The sequence below is a fragment of the Camarhynchus parvulus genome, chromosome 9, assembly GCF_901933205.1.
Source record: "Camarhynchus parvulus chromosome 9, STF_HiC, whole genome shotgun sequence".
Taxonomy (NCBI): Eukaryota; Metazoa; Chordata; class Aves; order Passeriformes; family Thraupidae; genus Camarhynchus; species Camarhynchus parvulus.
Genome location: NC_044579.1, coordinates 9,042,324 through 9,060,413, shown reverse-complemented (window position 1 = coordinate 9,060,413; position 18,090 = coordinate 9,042,324). Strand labels below are relative to the sequence as shown.

Sequence of the window (18,090 nt, the reverse complement as noted above, 5' to 3'; positions counted from 1 at the left end):
TGCTCCTGTGGCCGGGGAGCTCTGCTGGCTGCAGGGGGTCACGGTGGCCCCGCTGCCACCCCAGGCAGCCGCTGTGGACGTGCAGGGCTCCACAGCCCTAACCTTTAGCAACCAGACAGAATAACAATGCCGGCCTGCTGGGGCATAATGGCCGGTGTTTGCTTGAGATACAAAGGCACGGAGCTTTCACATGAGCTAATACTGATAAGTTGCTCTCACTCGGTGCCCCGCCTGCCAGACGCAGCGGGGCCGCAGCAGCCCCTCCTGCCTTCCCCGAGCTGCTGGGACGTGCCCACCGACCCTTCAGCCCGGGGTCCCCACTGCAGCATCCCCCCGTGCCCTCGGCGTGCTGTCCCACTCATGACCCATCCCCACCCTGGTCCCCGTGGGGGCTGTTTCAATCTCATCCTGGTGTGTGGAGTGGGAGATGCAGGGTGGAGATCAGGGCTGGTGTGGGGAGTCCCTACCCCTGGGACTGCAAAGCAGTGTGGTTCCTTAGTTCCTGTCCTTCTGGAAAGTACCTTTTCCACCTCCCTGGGAGCATCAGAAGGGGTTTGAAGTCACTGCATATCCCTTGCCCCATGTGCCCTGACCCACTCTGTCCCCCGGCCCTGCTGCCCACAAGCTCAGTAAGTGCAGAGCAGCTCCTTTCCCAAGTTTCCTGATGTGACCTGTGGAGCTTTGGTGTCATCCATAGCCACTCTGAGCACCTTTGGGAGGCTCAGTCCAGCCACTGGAAGGCCCTCCACACTGAAAACTGAGGGATATATTATAAAAGAGATTTGACCATTACAACAAGCAGAAGAGACTTAAAGATATCCAAAAGACAAATCTAGGTGACCTAAATTAAAGTTGCAAGGTTCTAGCCCTGCTTCTACCCTGGCTTCTCACCTCCTTCCTCCACTGCCTCCTTCACCTGCTTCTGGTCTACTTGTCCCTCTTTGCTGGGGTGTAGTTCTCTCTTCCTTGACTGGACAAACAAAGCCAAGGCAGACCTTGCCCCCTGCCTGGGGTGAGTTGCAGACTTTCCTCCAGGCAATGAAGGTGATGGGAACCCATCAGTCCTGATCCTGGGTGGCATGTTTCCCAACAAGAGGTATGGAGGGCTCAGGAGAAGACTGGAGAAGCTGAAGGACAGGTGGGACAAGACCACATGTGTTGTGACACAGCAGATGGTATCTACTGTGGAGAGAAATGGTTTTTAGCTTATATATGGTAATAAATCTGTCACACTCCCCTTTATCCTCCCTGAGCATGGCTTATGTCCCCCGGCCAAGTGCCCAGATGACTCCCAGTGCTTGAGAGATGTCAAAAGGAGACAGACTCAGGTTTAATGCTGGGTGCTGCTGATGCAATCAAGACATTTCCAAGGGTGCTCAGAGGCTCCAGGACAAACTCACAGCCTCGCTTTGCCTTTGAGCACACGCTTGTGCCATGTGGGTCTCTCCCGCAGACAACAGCAGGGAGGCAGAGGCAGAGCACCCTGCTGCTCTCCATCCCTCTGCACCCTGAAACACTGTGAGAGGTGACATTTGGGTTTGCAGGGGGCATTTCCATGTGCAGCATCAGCTCATGAGCGCCAGAGGAGCTGCTCTGCTCCCATCCAGGGTTCCCCTTGTTGAGTCAGCTCGGGGTGGCCCCAGCCCCTTGGCCAGTCACTGCTGATTAACGCTGATGTAAACGAGGGCCGGGCGGGCCCTGCTGGAACCGGGGCCGAGCAGCCAAAGCCTCCAGCGGGAGCTCCTGGCCAAGCAGCCACAGCCGAGCGGTGCTCTCACCTCGGCCGAGGTGCCACAACACGTTCCAGCCTCCCAGTCGGGAAGCAGCTCCCAGTTACTGCCTGGGGGAAGATGGTGAGATAATCCTGTGCTGTGGGAAAGCAAGCCAGGGCACCGGGCTGGGCCTGCTGCTACAGGACCCCAGGAAATGAGAGTGCAGGGGAAAAATCTGCTCAGGGACCTTTCCCTTTTGGAAAGCCCATGAGATGCCACGGAGGGTCAGGGAAGCAGCAGTGAGGCAATGGCTCCCTTCTGTTCAGCAGCCACGAGGATGGTGTGGATGGAAGATGGAGCCAAAGTGAAGCCATCCAGCCCTTCCCTGGGGGATTGTGTTTGAGATCCTGCACGAGGCACCAGCTTGCTGTGATGTTTGCACATGACCTCTTCCAAAGCGTGTGAAGGATGGGCATGCAGCTGGTCCCAGACACTCAGAATCCTCTGTGTGTCCATGGGCCACTGGGAGGGAGACACAGATTTGCTGTAACTCTCATTATCTGGGTCAGTGATGGGGTAAAGCGACAGAGGGCACAAACACAGGCCCTGTCCCATGGAGCAGACAACATTCCCAGATTCCTGGCTGCTACCAGGAGAGCAGGACTGAGCAGTGCTCTGCTGACCTGCTGGAGACCGTGGCCCCTTGTGCAGCAGGGCCCAGCTGGGGGCAGGAGGTGAGGGCGACAGAGGCATCCAGCCATGGAGCCACATCCTTCTCACCACACCTGATATCCCTGCAAGCCCCAGGCCCCGTGCTGGCAGTGGCACCACCAAACACAGAATCCTCCCCACTTCCTCTCCTATCTGTGGAAGGACCACAGCATGCCGAAGCTACTGCTGCTGGTGGCACCACCTGGTGCAGGGGCAGCCTGGCCAAACTCCCAGCTCGGCTTCATCCCCACTGGAGTGAAGAGGAGCAGAGACACAGCGTGACTCAGCAACATGGAGAGGTACAGGGGGGACAGGGGGCCTGGAGGCCCTGGGTGCCCCCACCCTATCCCTGCTCTCCTCCACGCAGCAAGGGCAGCCTGAATGGATGGCATGGGGCAGCCCTGAGCAGCTGGGGCTGTGCCACCACCCTGCCTTCAGAGCACCCACCTTCCCAGTGCCAACCTCCTTGCTTTATCAGCAGCCAGGAGAGCAGGAGGAAGAAGGGGAGCACACATCCTCCCTCTGACAGGGTGATCCTGTGTGGCCATGCTACCCATGGGGCCAGCCCCAGCAGAAATGGTCTCCCTGCTCTGTCTTTGTGTCCCATGGGAGCAGCTGCTGTGTGACTGGTGGCTCTGTTCAAACAGAGGATGGCTGCTCACTGCCTCTTGGCCAGCATGGGGCCTCTCAGCCCGGGCAGAGCAGAGCTGAGTGCTCACTCTCCTCCTTGAGGTGGCCATAGCTGCCAGGGTGGGGCAGCTGATGAGCTGGCATCAGTGCCAGCAGGTTGTGGGCAGAGGCTGCTGGCTCTGCATGGTTCCTGAAATGAGACACTGCCTTTGCTGGTGGCATCCTGGCCCTGGGGAGGATGTGACTGTCCTTGTCAGGCAGGTCTGTGCTTCCTGCCGTTGGTCCCCACAAGAGCCTGGTGCTTTCTCAGGGCAGCTCCCTCAACCCAGCCGAGGGCTGGAGCTGGAGTGCTCTGGGCTGGCCACGGCCTCGTGGAGGCTCAGCAGTGCTGGCTGTGGGAACGCTGAGGGGCCACGCGGTGTTTGGGAGCCACAGGTGATGCTGCACCCTGAGCAGATGTGGCCTCATTGGCCTTTAGAGGTGACTGACACCAGGCAATGTGCACTGATCTGCAGGATGAAGAATAAGGACCGTGGGGCCGGTGTCTTCCCCACCCTAAGTGAAGGGGCAGCATGGATGCCTGCTCAGATGCTCCTGCCAAAATGAAGACTAAACAGAGCCCTTCTCCATCAGAACCCTGCCTGGAGACACCAGTTCAGGTCCCTTTGGATCCTTCCTCCATCTACTACGGGTATTCTCCAGGCAGACAGCTCAAATGGGATTGACTGGAGGTGCCATGAGGACAGTTGATTGATCTCCAGATTTTCTTCTGGTTGAAATTCTTTGGCAAACACAGCCTGAGTTTGCAGGTAACACCAGAGTGACCAAACTACATATTCTCAGTCAGCCAGAGCCTGGCTCTGACTCTGCTATAAAGCCTTGTGAGAGGTCTGTGGTCACAGAAAGAGGAGGTAATAAAAGTTCCAGCTCTTGACTCTGGTCTCATGCTTTAACGACACCCTCTGATCCACAGGCTCCGACTTATCCTGGAGGAGCTCAGGCACTGCTGCTCAGCACCAAGGGCTGGTCAGTCCCTGGGTGCTGTGGGGTGGGGGAGCAGGGGATCGGCAGGTTTGGCTCTGCCCAACTTCCAGTGCCAGGGGAGCAGGAAGAGCTCAGGGAACGGGATCCCGAAGAGCTTGGGGAACAGGATCCTAAAGAGCTCCGGGAACAGGATCCCAAAGAGCTCAGGGAACAGGATCCTGGAGAGCTCGGGGAACAGGATCCTGGAGCTTTCTCTTGTCTGCAGTGCAGGTGAGGCCACGTAGGTGCTGAAGGAGGTTTCCCCATGGGCTTTTGGAGGTACAGGTGCTTGCAAAGCTGTGAATTTCCCCGGGAACAACACCAGACTCAGATCTTTACAATATCAGATCAGCTAACCTGTGCTTTTTTCACTGATCTGGACACAAATTTGGTTGAAGTTGGAGCACTGGCCTTAAGCTGGAGCACCCGACCCCAGGAGGCTCCGCTGGCCCCGGCTGGGAGCGGGTGGCTCCCAAACCTCCCGGGATCCCGGTGGTGCAAACCCGGCAGGTTGGGGACACTCCGGGCTGGGCAGCAGCACCTCCCGCGGCCCCGCCATGCCCCACCTCAGCCCGGGGTGGGCTGCGCGCCTCACGGACTGTGCCCGGCCGAGAGGAGCCAAGGCTGCCCGGGGGCTCCCGTTCCCCCGGGGATCTCTCGCAGAGCGGGAGCGGGGCTGGGACACCCGAGCCCTCACCGGGGCTGGGACACCCGAGCCCTCACTGAGGCTCCTCCACCCCCCGCGCCGCGCCGGGCGCGCAACGAGCGCTTCGCGCTTCGCCCTTCTGGGCTCTGCCGCGGCCCGTAGGCGCCGCTGCCCCGGAAGCGGACGGGGCGCTGGGACATTCAAACGGAGCGGAGCGGCCTCGGCGCCGGTGAGCGGGGCGGGGGGCGGCAGCGGGGTCGGGACCGGGACCAGCACCGGGCAGGGGAGGGGGGACAGCGGGGCCCGGCCCGGCGGCGCTCAGCCCCGGTCAGCCCGGTGGCAGCGCCGCCGCAGCCGGGCCCCGCGGTTCGCTGTCCCGTCCGGCCGGTCCGGGCCCGGGCCGCGCTCCCGAGGGGCCGGGGACGCGTGGCAGGAGAGGCGGCGGGAGAGGGTGCCGGGGCTGCCGAGGGTTCTCTGCTGCTGGAGCTGGAGCGTTGGCCGGGGAGTTGGATACCCCGGGGGGCGTGTGACGGCGGCCAGCGGCGATCCCCAGAGCCAGCCGGGTGACAATAACAGGGGCGGCTTTCATCCCGGGCCCGGCTCAGAGAGTGTCCTCCCTCTGCGCGTCCATCGTGGCATTTCACTGGCCCTCATCACCGTGTCCAGGCAGGGCGGATATACCTGTACCCACCTCTGCCTTCCCTCTGCTCTATTGGGAACATGTCAGTTCGTGGTGTCCCGCAGAAGATTGATAATGAAGCTGTAATGTACAAGGGCTTGTCTATTTCAGTGCCGCAGTTGCTGACTGCTCACGTGGTTAAAGCTGTAGAAAATACAGTGAAGGCAAGCTGTGAATGTTTGTTCTTTACTGGTAAATGACAAATTCCTGTCTCCTGGAACAAAACCATTGTTTGGGGAGTAGTCTCACTGGCTTTTATAAATGTTATCTGCTTCTGTTGCATTGGCAACAGGAGAAGGTGACGTCCAAAGAAAGCTGGTGTGGGCCTACCCGTGTGTGTTTGGTAATAGCTCGGTGGCAGGTCAGTCTATTACAAGAGTTTAGCAATTGGCCAGCACCAATGGAAAATCTTAGGAACAAGAATCGCAAACCACATAAAGAATTTTTCCTATTTGTTCAGGGATTTTTAATTTTTGCTTTGCATTGTGAAAGCTGCTCACATCCGTGCCCAATTACCAAAGTAAATCCCGGTGCAGTGTGCGTTGTTTCTCCCAAAGGGCCGGAGCAGGCACGCTGAGGAGGAGCTGGCTCTGCAGCCCTTGGGCCCTGCTGGGCAATGCCCCATTCCCAGGCAGGGTGGGCATGGAGGAGACTGCCTGGGTGCTCGTCCTCTCTGCAACAACAGTGAAAGGGAGAAGAGGGCTGAGTAAGGGCGACGAAAAATTCCAACCGTGGTGGGAGTAGGGAAGTGAATATAAATTTCACTTTTGCTGATCTCTGTATTCTGTTCTGCCAACATCCCTGTGCTTAGAGAAGGGAAGGGATAGGTATAATGGGCAGTATCCTTTATTTAAACTTAGAGTCTAATGCCCCAAGGTTCTGGGATAGCAGAGGTGACAGTGAGCCCTGAAATTCTTCATGTACTAGCTGGGGTGAAATTCAGCTGTTCAGCTTCAGACTTGTCCTGAAGTGAAAAAGAGGCATTTTTATGAAAACATGCAGAAGCCAGCAGTTGCACTGGGCTCCATTATCAAGAATTTTTTACATTCTTCTTTGATTTTACATACAGCAAAAATCATTGCTATGTCCTGTCTATACCTGTAATTTACCTCAAAGTAGCTGAGCATAATTTAGTAGATTGTTTTGCTCCAAAACCTTAAAAGCTAAAATGCCTGAAAAAGGATGGAAAGATGTTTGATCTGCTTAAGTTTCATACTCGTGCAGCAAAGGTGGAGATGTGACACCATCTACAGAAACTGGTGCTGGATGGAGCTGCAGGCAGTGTGTCTCAGTCAGTAAAGAACTAGGAGCTCTTGCAAGATAATTATTGTTTTACTTCTGTTTTACTGGAGGGAGTTCATGGCTAAAAAGACAAGCTGAAATGGGTAGTCTTGGTGTTTGAAGAAACTGTCCTGTACAATGGAGAAGTGTCAGTCCCTGTGGGAGAGAGGTGACAGGCAGTGCTTGCTTTTGGCAGCAACAGTGAAGAGCTTCAGTAAGGATGCAGTTATTCTTGAGGACTCCAGGCTGGACATGACAAGATTTTCCTTCTGATAACCACTAAACTGATGCTTCTGGTCAGTGTGTCAGTTGCTGCTTTAATTTTCCTGGCTTTTTCAAAGGCAAGGAAGAGCAGATTAAAGGAATCCTGTGTATCTGGGGTGGGACAAAATCCCTGTTTTATGTGGTGTGTGAGCAGGTACAGCTTATGGGCTGTGGTCACTCAGAGGTTATGGACAGGGGTTTGGTGCAGGGCAGATGTTGAGTACATTGTGAAACCCCTTCCCCACACTGGAATGATTTACAAACCCAGAATTCCTTCTCAGCAAAAATGTTATACTTTTGTGTCATTTGGTGTAATCAATTATTGGACACTTTGTTGCAGGAAAATTAACCTTTTTTCCTCTGTGTCTGTTTATAACTCTCAGAAGTTTGGGCCTTTGACTGCGCTATGGATCAGCTGGGGCACGTGAGAAGTGCAGCTCCTGCCCAGGGTGCCAAGGAGGGACTGAGCAAGGCTGCTGCCTCCCAGAAGAGCGCCTACGCCAGGCTGGTGCAAAAGCACCACAGCGGCCGCTTCCAGTCCTACCTGAACCACATTGCACAGAAGATGCAGCTGGAGGAAGGCTTCTCCAATGACCCCAGCTTGGATCTGGACCTGCCTCTGAGGAGAGGCCTGGTGAAGGATAATCCAGTCAGGAATGGGATAAACATGCACAGCTATTCACCAGTCAGAACATCTCACCTGGAACAGCCCCTGCCTGGGTTTGAGAATGATAAAACACAGAGTGCTCTGAACAGATGTTCTCTTAAAAAAAATGCCATTGTTAGTCCAAGGGGAGACTTGGAGGTAGAAGAAGACTATTATGTGTATCAGCGTGGAGCTGCATCTGGCCTGTTAAATGTGAGTGACAGCCTTGGTGGGAGAGCATCAACCAGCCTGAGACACCGAGGGGCTCTGCAGAAATCTTCTGGTTCTGATGAGAGGGAGGAGGAGGACATGTGGAGGAAGAAACACAAGAAACGAGGCAGATATCCTGCCAACACTGATACAGCAGCTGGACACTTGTTGACTGAACAGTTTGGTGAGGATGTGCTGGCAGTGAATGCCAGAAAAAACAATCACTTGTCTCCAGGTCGAGCCCAAGGTGAGTTCACTCTGATGAATTGGTTGGTCCATTTGCTACAATTACTGTGGAATTGAATGCAATGTGTTAGTCATGAATGAGTTAACAGGAGCCAGTCCTGCTCTGTCCAAGTTAGTCAGCCCTTGGTTACCTGTGGGTGGCTTTGTCCTGGTTTACGAGTAAGCCATGTGGCATGTGCAAATGCCTTCATGTGGATTCAACTCGGTACTGGCAGGACCTAATTCCCTGGCCTAAACTCTGTGACTGTGGCTGTGCTGCTTCCAGGATCAGCTCAGGTCTAGAAGAGCCCAATTTCTGTGGTGTAGAGTCCAAATTAATAAGACCACTGGATGTGAACTGACTCAGGGCACAGTCATGCTTTTCTTTGCATTGCTTCTTTGAATCTGGAGTGCTGGTTTGCTTTTGGTCCAGGTAAATCCAATACTCAGGGGCTAAGATGTCTGTATAATAGCCAATTCCTGATAGAAAGTGTTGACTCCGGGAAATTTTGCTGTTAGTAACAAAGAGACCACATTTTGCAGTACTGAAGTGAATGTGCCTCTTAAATGTGATGTTCAAGGCAAAAAGCCTACTTAGGGACATAAGTAAATTTTTTATTAAAAGAACCTCAGAACACAGCATGAACAACGAACCAAAACCAGACACTTTAAATTTCATTTCTCAGTGTAATGGTTTAAAACTTTCTCTGAATGTTATTTATGCTGAAATACTTTGATTGCCTGATCTTCTGCAATACTACTGAAGGAACTCATAAATGTCACCATGTTAAATTCTTTGTAACAAGTACAAGAGAGATGGATTTCTCAGCTGGGTAAGATCAGCCTGAGGCCTATCACAACTCTTAAATTTTAAATTAAATAACTGTTTAGCTAAATCAGTCTTAAAAACTAAGCCCTAAGATTCAAGAGGGGGAGGTAATATGCTTTTTCTGGGTTATTTTTGAGATTGTGGCGATACATAATGTGCTAAAGTTGGTAAACTTCCATGAGTGCTTGCAAGACAGATCACACATAGAGATTTAAGGCAGATTATGGTAAAATTTGTTGATGAGCTTGATTTTTGGGAGGGATTTTTTTTTACATGGCTCATTGTTAACACTATTTGTTGTGCTAGCCTGTCATAATAGACTTCACTTCCTTCAGCTTTTGAAGTGTAGGAAGAGCAGATGACAGATGAAGAGTCTCAAAGGCATAGAGTTTATATCCAGGAAAATTACAGGTGCCTTCATGGATAAAGTAAAAATAGCCTGGCTTTCAAAAGCAAACACCCCCAGTGACCTCCTGCTCCGGTTGGAAGTGGGGTTGCACAACCCCTTTAGAAACTGGATGTTTGTTTAGTGTAAACACCTAAAGCAGAAAATGTTGACCCTTGTGTTTGACTTCCCAGGTGGAAAACTCACACTGTGGGAAAGATTATTGGAAATTTATTTGCTCAGCAGTGACACCTTTCCTCTTCTTCCCCCTGCATGCCTCCCCAGCCACCCTCCTGTGTAGCTGCAACTGGTTACCCTCCAGAAAGCTTGCAGGGATGTGAAAACAGTTTCTTGGGGAGGAAAGAAATAGGAAAAAAAAAATGTCACTTGTTTCAGAGAAATGTCTTTTCTGCTGTTCAGTCTGAGTGTATTTTAGGACTCTTGTTTAAGTGAAATGAAGATTTTGCAGTAGGCAAGTGGTTAGGTATAAGAACTCACACATCACAGTATCAGATTAATATTTGCTCACTTCAAAGCTTGTATTTCTCTCTTGATGCTGATATAAGTCATATTATTTTGCATAGGCAGGTGTCTGGTTTGATCAGTTTAAATCAAGGCTTGTGAAGCTGTGATGGCAAGAATTGCTTCTGCCGTGAGAGTGAGGCATATCATCTTTTCAGGAGTGACATTTCCTTGCAAATTAGCTCTCTTCAGACTGTTGTAGGCTTTCCAAAAGGCTCTTTGAGCTAATCTCAAAGGCAAGCATCTCTCTTTATACCATTTCATTTCATTGTCCTCTTCTTAACAGCTCTTCAGCTCAGGCTTAGCCATGGTTGGCAATGACAGAGCTAATAAGTGAAGGTAGATATAGTGATCAGTGAAAACCCTTTGGGTGCCCTGGGGCAGGCTGTAGGCAGCAAGGGTTGGTCCCTGTGAGTGTCCTTTCAGTGGCAGAGCGATTGCTGTGGCCTTAGAGGAAAGCAGAGTGGTTTATGGAGCCCCAAGCAGGTATCTCTGAGCTCTGGAGCTCAGTTCTGCTGATGTGTTCCTGTCTGAAGTTCTATATGGAAACTGCTTTTCCAAACTCTTGGAGGCTTTGCAGTTGAGAGAGCTGAGTGTGAACAGAACTTTGTTGTCCCTTGTGTGAAACATGACATAGTCAGGAGACTGCAGGTTGGATTCCCTCTGTGGCATCAGCACTCTTGGATTTGGGAAAGCAAAGCTGCAGGCAGAGGAATCCCACAGTTGCTCCCTTCTGTGCAGTTTTAAGCTCTGCAAGGAGAATCACTGTAAAACCTCCTGCTCTCAGGTTTCTTCCCAAACAAAAGCCAGTAAACCAGAAAATAATCCTAAAATATCGCTTTAAATTGTGATGCTTAGAGTTTTAAATCTAATACAATTTTCCTCCTGGTATTTTCCCTTAAATCTCCAATGCTCTAGATTCTTTGGGTGCTAAAATTTGGTTTAAACTTCCTTAACAGAAAATTATCAAGTCCCTTGGGTTGTTTTCTGACTTTGATCAAAGGCTTTTAAGGTTTTTCCATTTCAATCCATAGTTAGTAATGAAAATCTTCTTTCAGACTGACTGAAATTGTTGTCATAAAAGGGCTTAAAACCTCCTTTTTCTTGAGGACAGAAGTGCTGACTCCTGCAGCATCTGTCTGTCACATGCTGGGAGTTGAGATTTGCATGGCTGCTATGTGGAACTTCAATATTTGTGATGCTTTGCTTTGTCAATATGTAGTTTAGAACAAGTGCTGTGTTTTATTTGGAACAGCAAGATTGCAGTTGCATTTTGAGGACATGCACTTGCTGGCCTGTTTTTTGAGGGAGAATTGCTGTTTGATAGTGCATTCCCAGGTCTGCTGAGAAATCAGACGTCTTCAGGAAAGGACTGTCCTCCAAATGTGGAATACCATCTCCCAGCCATGCTTGATTTCAGAGGATCTTGGGAGCCTGGAGTACCTGGGAATGAGGTGGCTTTGTTGATGTTGAAACTTGGGTGGAGCAGGGTGCTGGTCAAGGCTGATTGCTCTGAAATAGGTTCAGATGTTGCAGGGCTGGATCTAAGGTGTCAGTTGGTGTCTGCAGACAGCTTCCTTGGGGAGAACACTGTCAGGTCCCCTAGACTCCGCCTTCCTGAGGCTCCTCTCAGTAAAAACTTCATAGGTTTATGATGTGATGGAGGTATCTTGCCCATCTGTTAGGGTCAACGTGCCCCCTCAGTAGAAGCAGACAATTCCTGGGTAACAACCTGAAACAGTGGAAGATTTCCACAGCCCTTTCTGATTTATCGTCTGTCTGACATTTGGCATTTATTTGCCCAACCTGTGGTACTTAACCAACTTGGACAGCTTCCATGGAGGAGTGGTGCTGGCAGGCAGGCTGGTGTTTAGCATCAGAGCTTTAAAAACAATTGTTGCTGTTGGATGGTGGTGTTGTGCTTGTGGCTGTAATCCTGACATTTAAAAGGTTCAGAATAGGTAAAGGAAATATCCTGGATTGGCTTTCTCGTGTATTTGATGGGCACAGCTGCTCTAGAATATCAGTCTTAATAAGATGGCAAAATCTCAGCTATTTTTTCTTCCCATGGTACGCTGCAGTATAATTGTGTGTTTGCCTTTGTTTCTCTGGAGGGACTTTGGAGGAAGAACCACAGCTTCTGCTTTTCCTTTCTTGTAATGCTAATTTGGGATAATGATACTTTTTAGTGGTCCAATTCTTGTGTGGTGAATTTCAGTTCTCAAGAATGCTGTTATCTCCCTATCTGGCACCAGTAAACATGAGCCAGCAATCTACTAAAGGCCATGGAATCAACTCAATAAATGGAGAATGTTGGTTGCTGTGGAAATCTTTAAAATGTAGCTAATCTTGCCAGGTTCAATGTAACGTTCCTTAGATGACGTTAATCACAGTAATAAGATATGGGAGAGAAGGGAAAACTGGATTTACTGTATGGCCCCATCTGAGAAATGAAAAATATGAAAAATACACGAAAAGTAGAATGCTCCTTTCTCTAATGGTTTAGCAACGTCATCGCAAACATAAATTTCTCTTGCTTTTGATAGAAAAAAATGTTGCATTCCTGAATCTTGTGCAACCAATGTTTTTGGCAAACATCAGCTATAGTATGTGAGTTAATATCTGATGTATCCTCTCTTGGGGAGATGAGATCTGCCCTTGCAGGGACTGTGTTTTTTATATGTGATCTAATAACTGTCTTCCATGCCCTTTACCAGAGCTCTGAGCACACCATGCTGCAGCAGGAGCCTTTGCATTTGGCAGCAAAGCTCTCACCTCTGTGAATGAAGGAGCTTCCTTCACCTACTAGTGCTTAGGTGAAAATGGTCCTCAGTGGAAATACTTCTTGCTGTTAACCTGCTATATTTTTAACTTATTTTTTCTACTCACTAGCCCCCATTATGTAGTGCAGGTAACTATGCCTGTCATTGTGGTGTTGATCCTAGGAAAATAATAGGCTCATAGAAGAATTGAATTGATTTTTAATTACTTTTAAATCTTTTGTGTGACTTGTCATCAATTTATTTAACAAAGGTCCTGTTGAGCTCTTCAGTGTCAGTTTCTTATGAGATCAGGGTTTTGATGCCAAAGGTGTGAATATGGATGTTAGTGTGTGAACTTAATTAAATCACAGTGCATGTGCAATGGTTTAAAACCTGTTTAGTCTAACTAATTAAATGCAGCAATAAATTTAGAATTGTTACCAACAGGTGTGTCTGGTTCTTGCAGTGTCATGTCCTGACCCTGTGCTGTTTAATATGTCTGTCAGTCATCAGGAAGAAAATATATAAGTAGGATTGAAAAGGGTTTTTTTGATGACTTGCAGAGTATTGAATAATGGGGGTAGTTACTGGCAGCCATCTGGATCACTTGGTGGACTGGGAGCAGGCACAACAAAATCCATTTATTGGATTGCCAGCACAGAGCCATGATAGCAGCGAGAGGAACCTGATGTGGGAAGCAACAGCTTGGAAAAAAGTTTTGAACTCTTGATGGATTAATCAGCTGAACGTCCTCCTCCTGTGAAATGTGGCCAAAAGGGTAGTGTATGAGCATGGGATTTGGAAGATGGAGTATGGACTCTGTGTGACTTTGGCAAGGCAGCAGCAGCTTCTGGAGTGTTGTATCCTGTGGTGATGCCCTCAGTTTGAGGCGGATGGTGATGAATTGATGAATACTCAGAGGACAGCCATAGGGAAGATGAAAATGCTGGGATCGTGAGTGAGTGATTGGAGGAACCCTGCTTTGGTTATCACAGAGATGCTTGGGGGAGGGGAGTTCTCAGTAAATTGCCTACATGGGGAACAGATGTTCAGTAATAGGCTACTCAGTTGAGCAGATTATGATATAATGCATTTGAGGCTAAACAAATCCAGGCTTGAAATACAGCACAATTTAGCAGTGAGGGTGAATGACCATTGGAACAGTTTTGCCAAGGCTTGTAGTATGTGGACTGTCACCAGCATGTTTAGAAGCCCTGATAACAATTTACACCCCTGAAAAATGCTGTCATTCAAACAGGAATGAATTTGTAAAAGCCCTCTGTCCTCTGCTATCCATGAGGTCAGTCAGGCCATGCACCCCAGTCAGGTCTGGCCTGTTATTCAGGTAATGTCCAAGTGTCTTCTTCACCATGGATATCCAGGTAGGCTGGCCAAGTTCTTTGCAGCTGAGTTCAGTGGCTCTTGTGGTTCCTCTCTAGCCTGTGGCTGCTGTGGACTTTCTCTGCTGCCTTCCTCTCCAGCTCTGCTCCTACCTCTCCTGTCCCAAATGCTGTTGCCCATCTTTTGCCCAATCCCCTGCTCACTGGTACCATGAAATATTGTGAGCTGCATGTCCCGAACTCCCTCTTGTGGGGAAAGCCAAGCTACAGAGAATTGAGACTTGGCTGGGGCAGGGTGGAAAACAAAATGTTGTGATCTATTGCATAAAATAATGTCTTCTGTGACAAAAAGAAAAAAAAGAAAAAATCCAGGGCGCTGAAGGAAAATGTCAACACTAGCAGCTGCAGCCCACAGATGTATGTATGGGGCATGTCCTGCCTTGGAGAATATTCCAGGCTCTCTGCAAATAAAAGCCAGCGGCCAAAATGTGGTTTTGTTCAGTTTGTATGTTTTTAGGCATTTTCCCCCACTGCTAGGGATTGTGATTTATGTACTTACTGCACTGAATGGATAGTATGGGGAATGGTTCATCAGCAGAAGAGCACATTCAGCAGCACCTTGGGTTACCTCAGGATATGTAGGAATCTGAAGGCAGTTCTTTGATTTCTTCAGTTGTTAATGTCTTCTAGTATGTTAGCACCTCCTGTCAGGTATTTTGCTTTTCAAAGCCTCTTAGCTGCTTCTGATCTTTGAGCAACTTGCTTCTCTCAAACTACTGAAGCCCAGAAAAATCAAAGCCAGAACTTCCACAATTTTATGTTTTTAAAGTGTTTTCCTTGAAGTCTTGAAGAAGCCTTTTCACAGCATAGTTGCTGGATAAAACAAAGAGCAAAAGGCATTGTGGAATATGTTTAGGGAAGATAGAAGGATGAGGGGGGGTGGAAGCAGCCCTGACCCACATCCCAAGGCAGGAGTGGAAGCCTGGAGGAGTGCAGTCATCAGGCGGAGTAGGTAGTGAGGAGGTCAGGAGCAGGGTGGAGCAGGTTCACAGAGAGTCCTGAAAACCAGAAGAGATGTACCCCCTCCCTGACAACACCACTGTGCTGCTGCACGCAGCTGGAGCACAGGAACTATTTTGATAAACTTTTAGTCTATTGCTACTAAATGGGTTTCGTCACCAGCCCTTCGTTCAGAGCCTGGAATGGTATCCTTGGCTCCTGCACTCCTGTAGTACTCCTACAACACAAACCCTGCTGAGGAATTGAATAAAACTGCAATTACTGTCAGAGTTACTGAAGTCAAAAGCCTGCAAGCCTGAGGATGCTTGGAAGTGTTTTGGAAGTGGAAGCATGGTGTCGTGAGCACATGATCTTGGCCATCAGGAGCAGTTTCCACAGCATTGTTTTCAGCAGCAGAAAGAATCCATTGTGCATTTTTCTTCATTTCAGTTTTTCAAAGTCTAGGCCCTTTCTGAAAGCCAAAGTCAGCAAGAACATTTTCCCTAGTTCCATATTGAAATCTGGGGACATGCAGCAGAAGAGTTTTTAAAAAGTATGTGCAGCTTAAAGCAAAAGAGCAGTGGCAGCATGTGTCCTTCCTACCTCGTTTTCATGAATCTGGAAATGAGCATCTGTCTCTACTCCTGACTTTCCTTAATATCCATGGACATGCCACTTTTTTGCTACCTTCATTCCTAAGTCAAGAGTGTTTCTTCCTCAGTATTTCATTCTAAGAATGTTGGCTGTCTGAATCTTTTATGATCAGCTGCAGTGGCACAGTCACTTCCAAAGGCAGCTCATGGCCCTGAAAACTCCCTCACAAACCATGACAGCCTGTGTTTCCCCACCTGGGGTCACTGGCTGGGGGATAGGCTGCCTGTCTGTGGCCAACTTGTTCCCCATGTGGTAAGAATTCCCTCTGTTCATTTTTTGTTGGACGTTCAACTCTTCTGTGCAGATTTTGGCAGACTTTCTGCCAGAGCTGTTTGGAGAACCACCTTCTCCAAAGAGGCAGGGTGAGAGAGCTCTCTGGGTTGGTTCCTGGATGGCTGCACCCTTGGCTCACAGTGTGCTGGTGCACAAACACAGCCATGCCAGTAGACATCCTGCTGGCTGGCTCAGGCAGAGCTGTGTTGTGTTGTAGAGAGTTGCTGGTAACCAGTTGGGCTTTTCCAGTCCTTTGAATTACTGCTGAACTCATTTTAGAGCTGTGTGGACAGGCCTTCACTCTACAGGACGTCTTCTCATTTTATTTTGATTTGTCTTCACGGTGGAAAGTTACATTTAGATTTATGCTGTGGCTGGACCCTGGTGGCCTATCATAATGGGTCAATTAGTGAGGCTGGGGGGCCTGGGAGCTACTTCTGACAGCTGAATTTCAAGACAGCATCCACTCAGTTCAGGACATTTGCATATAATTTGCATTTTGGCTGAGCCCGTGCATGTAAATGTAGGTTTGCATTGTCTCTCTTCTTTGAATGACTGTTTAATTAACTTTAAACTTAATTACGCAATCTGCCATCTGCCTGAATCCCTAGAGTGCTGTTATATTACCATTCTTTTCCAGTTCCACCAAGATATTCCCTTTCCTGGAAGTTTTCCCTCCTTTTCAATTATTTAGAGAATTTCAAATTGTTCACTTCCTTGGCTACTTTTGAGGAGGACTCAGAGCAACATTGTAGGAACTCTTGGCTTTAATCATGATCAAGCTGCAGCTGATCATGGTCTGGCTTGGACCAAGCCGAGGAATGTGCTGCAGAACCTCCAGTTTACGATTCTTTGAATTTACATTTCATGAGAGAAGAAGGATCTTCTTTTAGTTGCTTGTGATAAGGAGAATGCACTCTCAGATTTTCTCTTGGACTCCAGATTGAGCATCTGAAATATTGCCTACCATGTTTATCTGCTGCAGGTCTCTGTTGCAATGAAACATCACTGAACTGATATCACCAAGTCTTGCCTTTCCACTCCTACATCCCTAATGAATTCTTTCCCATGACATCCTCATTTGTCTTATTGCTTTGTCTTTAATCTTGAGCCATCTACTTTATTTAAGCTCTTGGCTTCGAGATACTGTAAAATGCATGGAGGTGGTTCTGTTCCAAGGCTGTCTAAGAAATCTGAACTCTTTTACTTCATGTTTAGAGAAATGTGGAAGCTGGACTGTTTCTAACATAGGTTGAAGCAGAGCTGTGTTTTCAGTGAGTGTGATGGGGGGTGGGGTTTGGTCCTGTATGTGTATTATTGGGGATCTAGCACAGAGATTGATTCCAAGGACTGTCTTTTTAATTGCTGGTGCAGAACTCCTTCCCTGAGCAACTATACCAACAGCTGTCTTTGTGTTTTTCCTTTTAAAATTAAATAGAACAAAAAAGGTTTTGGCTGTTACCATTAGTTGGGCATTTAATCTCTTAAATCCGCAAAATATTTTGCAAAACATAAATAGCTTGTTACTTCTGGCCTGCCTGTGACCAGTGTTTTTGTTGACATAACTCACATTTGAGATCACTTCAATGGTGTTTGTTGGTCTTGCCTGTTGTTTTTGCTTGTGTGTGGTAATTTGATCCGGGATATTGTAGTAGTCATTTAAGTGCTTGGAGATTTTTGACTTCATCACTTCTATAATATGACATCTACTGGATGTCACTGGTGCATTAGAAATTCAAAACAATCTAACAAACGCATTTTGGCTTTTAAATTTTGAGAGGGAATTATTCTAGAGGCTTCTTTGAGCTGCAGAAAATACCAAATAGCTTTGAAATTGCCTGCTTCAGTATATGAAAGGGGCAGACACCAGGATCCTAGCAAAACCACCCTGATGTTAATGCAGTTTGTTCTGGCAAAGCACCTTCTGCTGGCAGAGTTTATTTGCCTTTGGAGAATGAGAGGGGCAGTTGCCTGGTGCAGCAGTGCCAGCAGTAGGTCTGTGCCTGTCCAGAGCTCCCAGCCAGGAGCTGCATCCCCCCTGCTCATCAAAGCTGTGCAGAGACAGATTCACAAAAGTACCTGAGATGAGTTGTTCAGGGGCCATGTAGGTTTGTGGATTTTTTAATGTCCCAGATGTCTTTCTAAAACAAGGCAGAGTTTGTGTTGGCTGAACTTTGGTATTGAGACTATTAATACACCCTGTTACACATCAGCATCCATAGTGCCTCATAAAGTTGCAGATAGAACTTCCTGGCAGCTCTTGGAGAGTATTCATTTGCTAAAAGACCAAATTTGATGG

General features: G+C 48.6%; 1 protein-coding gene across 1 annotated transcript in view; it reads left to right on the top strand.

Moving 5' to 3' along the window:
* Positions 1-4,870: 4,870 nt before the first annotated feature.
* The window catches only part of DIS3L2 (DIS3 like 3'-5' exoribonuclease 2), a 179,647-nt gene continuing 166,427 nt past the window's right edge, over positions 4,871-18,090 (top strand). The window contains exons 1-2 of the mRNA XM_030954141.1: positions 4,871-4,951; positions 7,330-8,049. Coding sequence (XP_030810001.1) covers positions 7,353-8,049 — 697 coding nt within the window. The 5' untranslated portion in view covers positions 4,871-4,951; positions 7,330-7,352. The remainder of the gene's footprint in view (positions 4,952-7,329; positions 8,050-18,090) is intronic.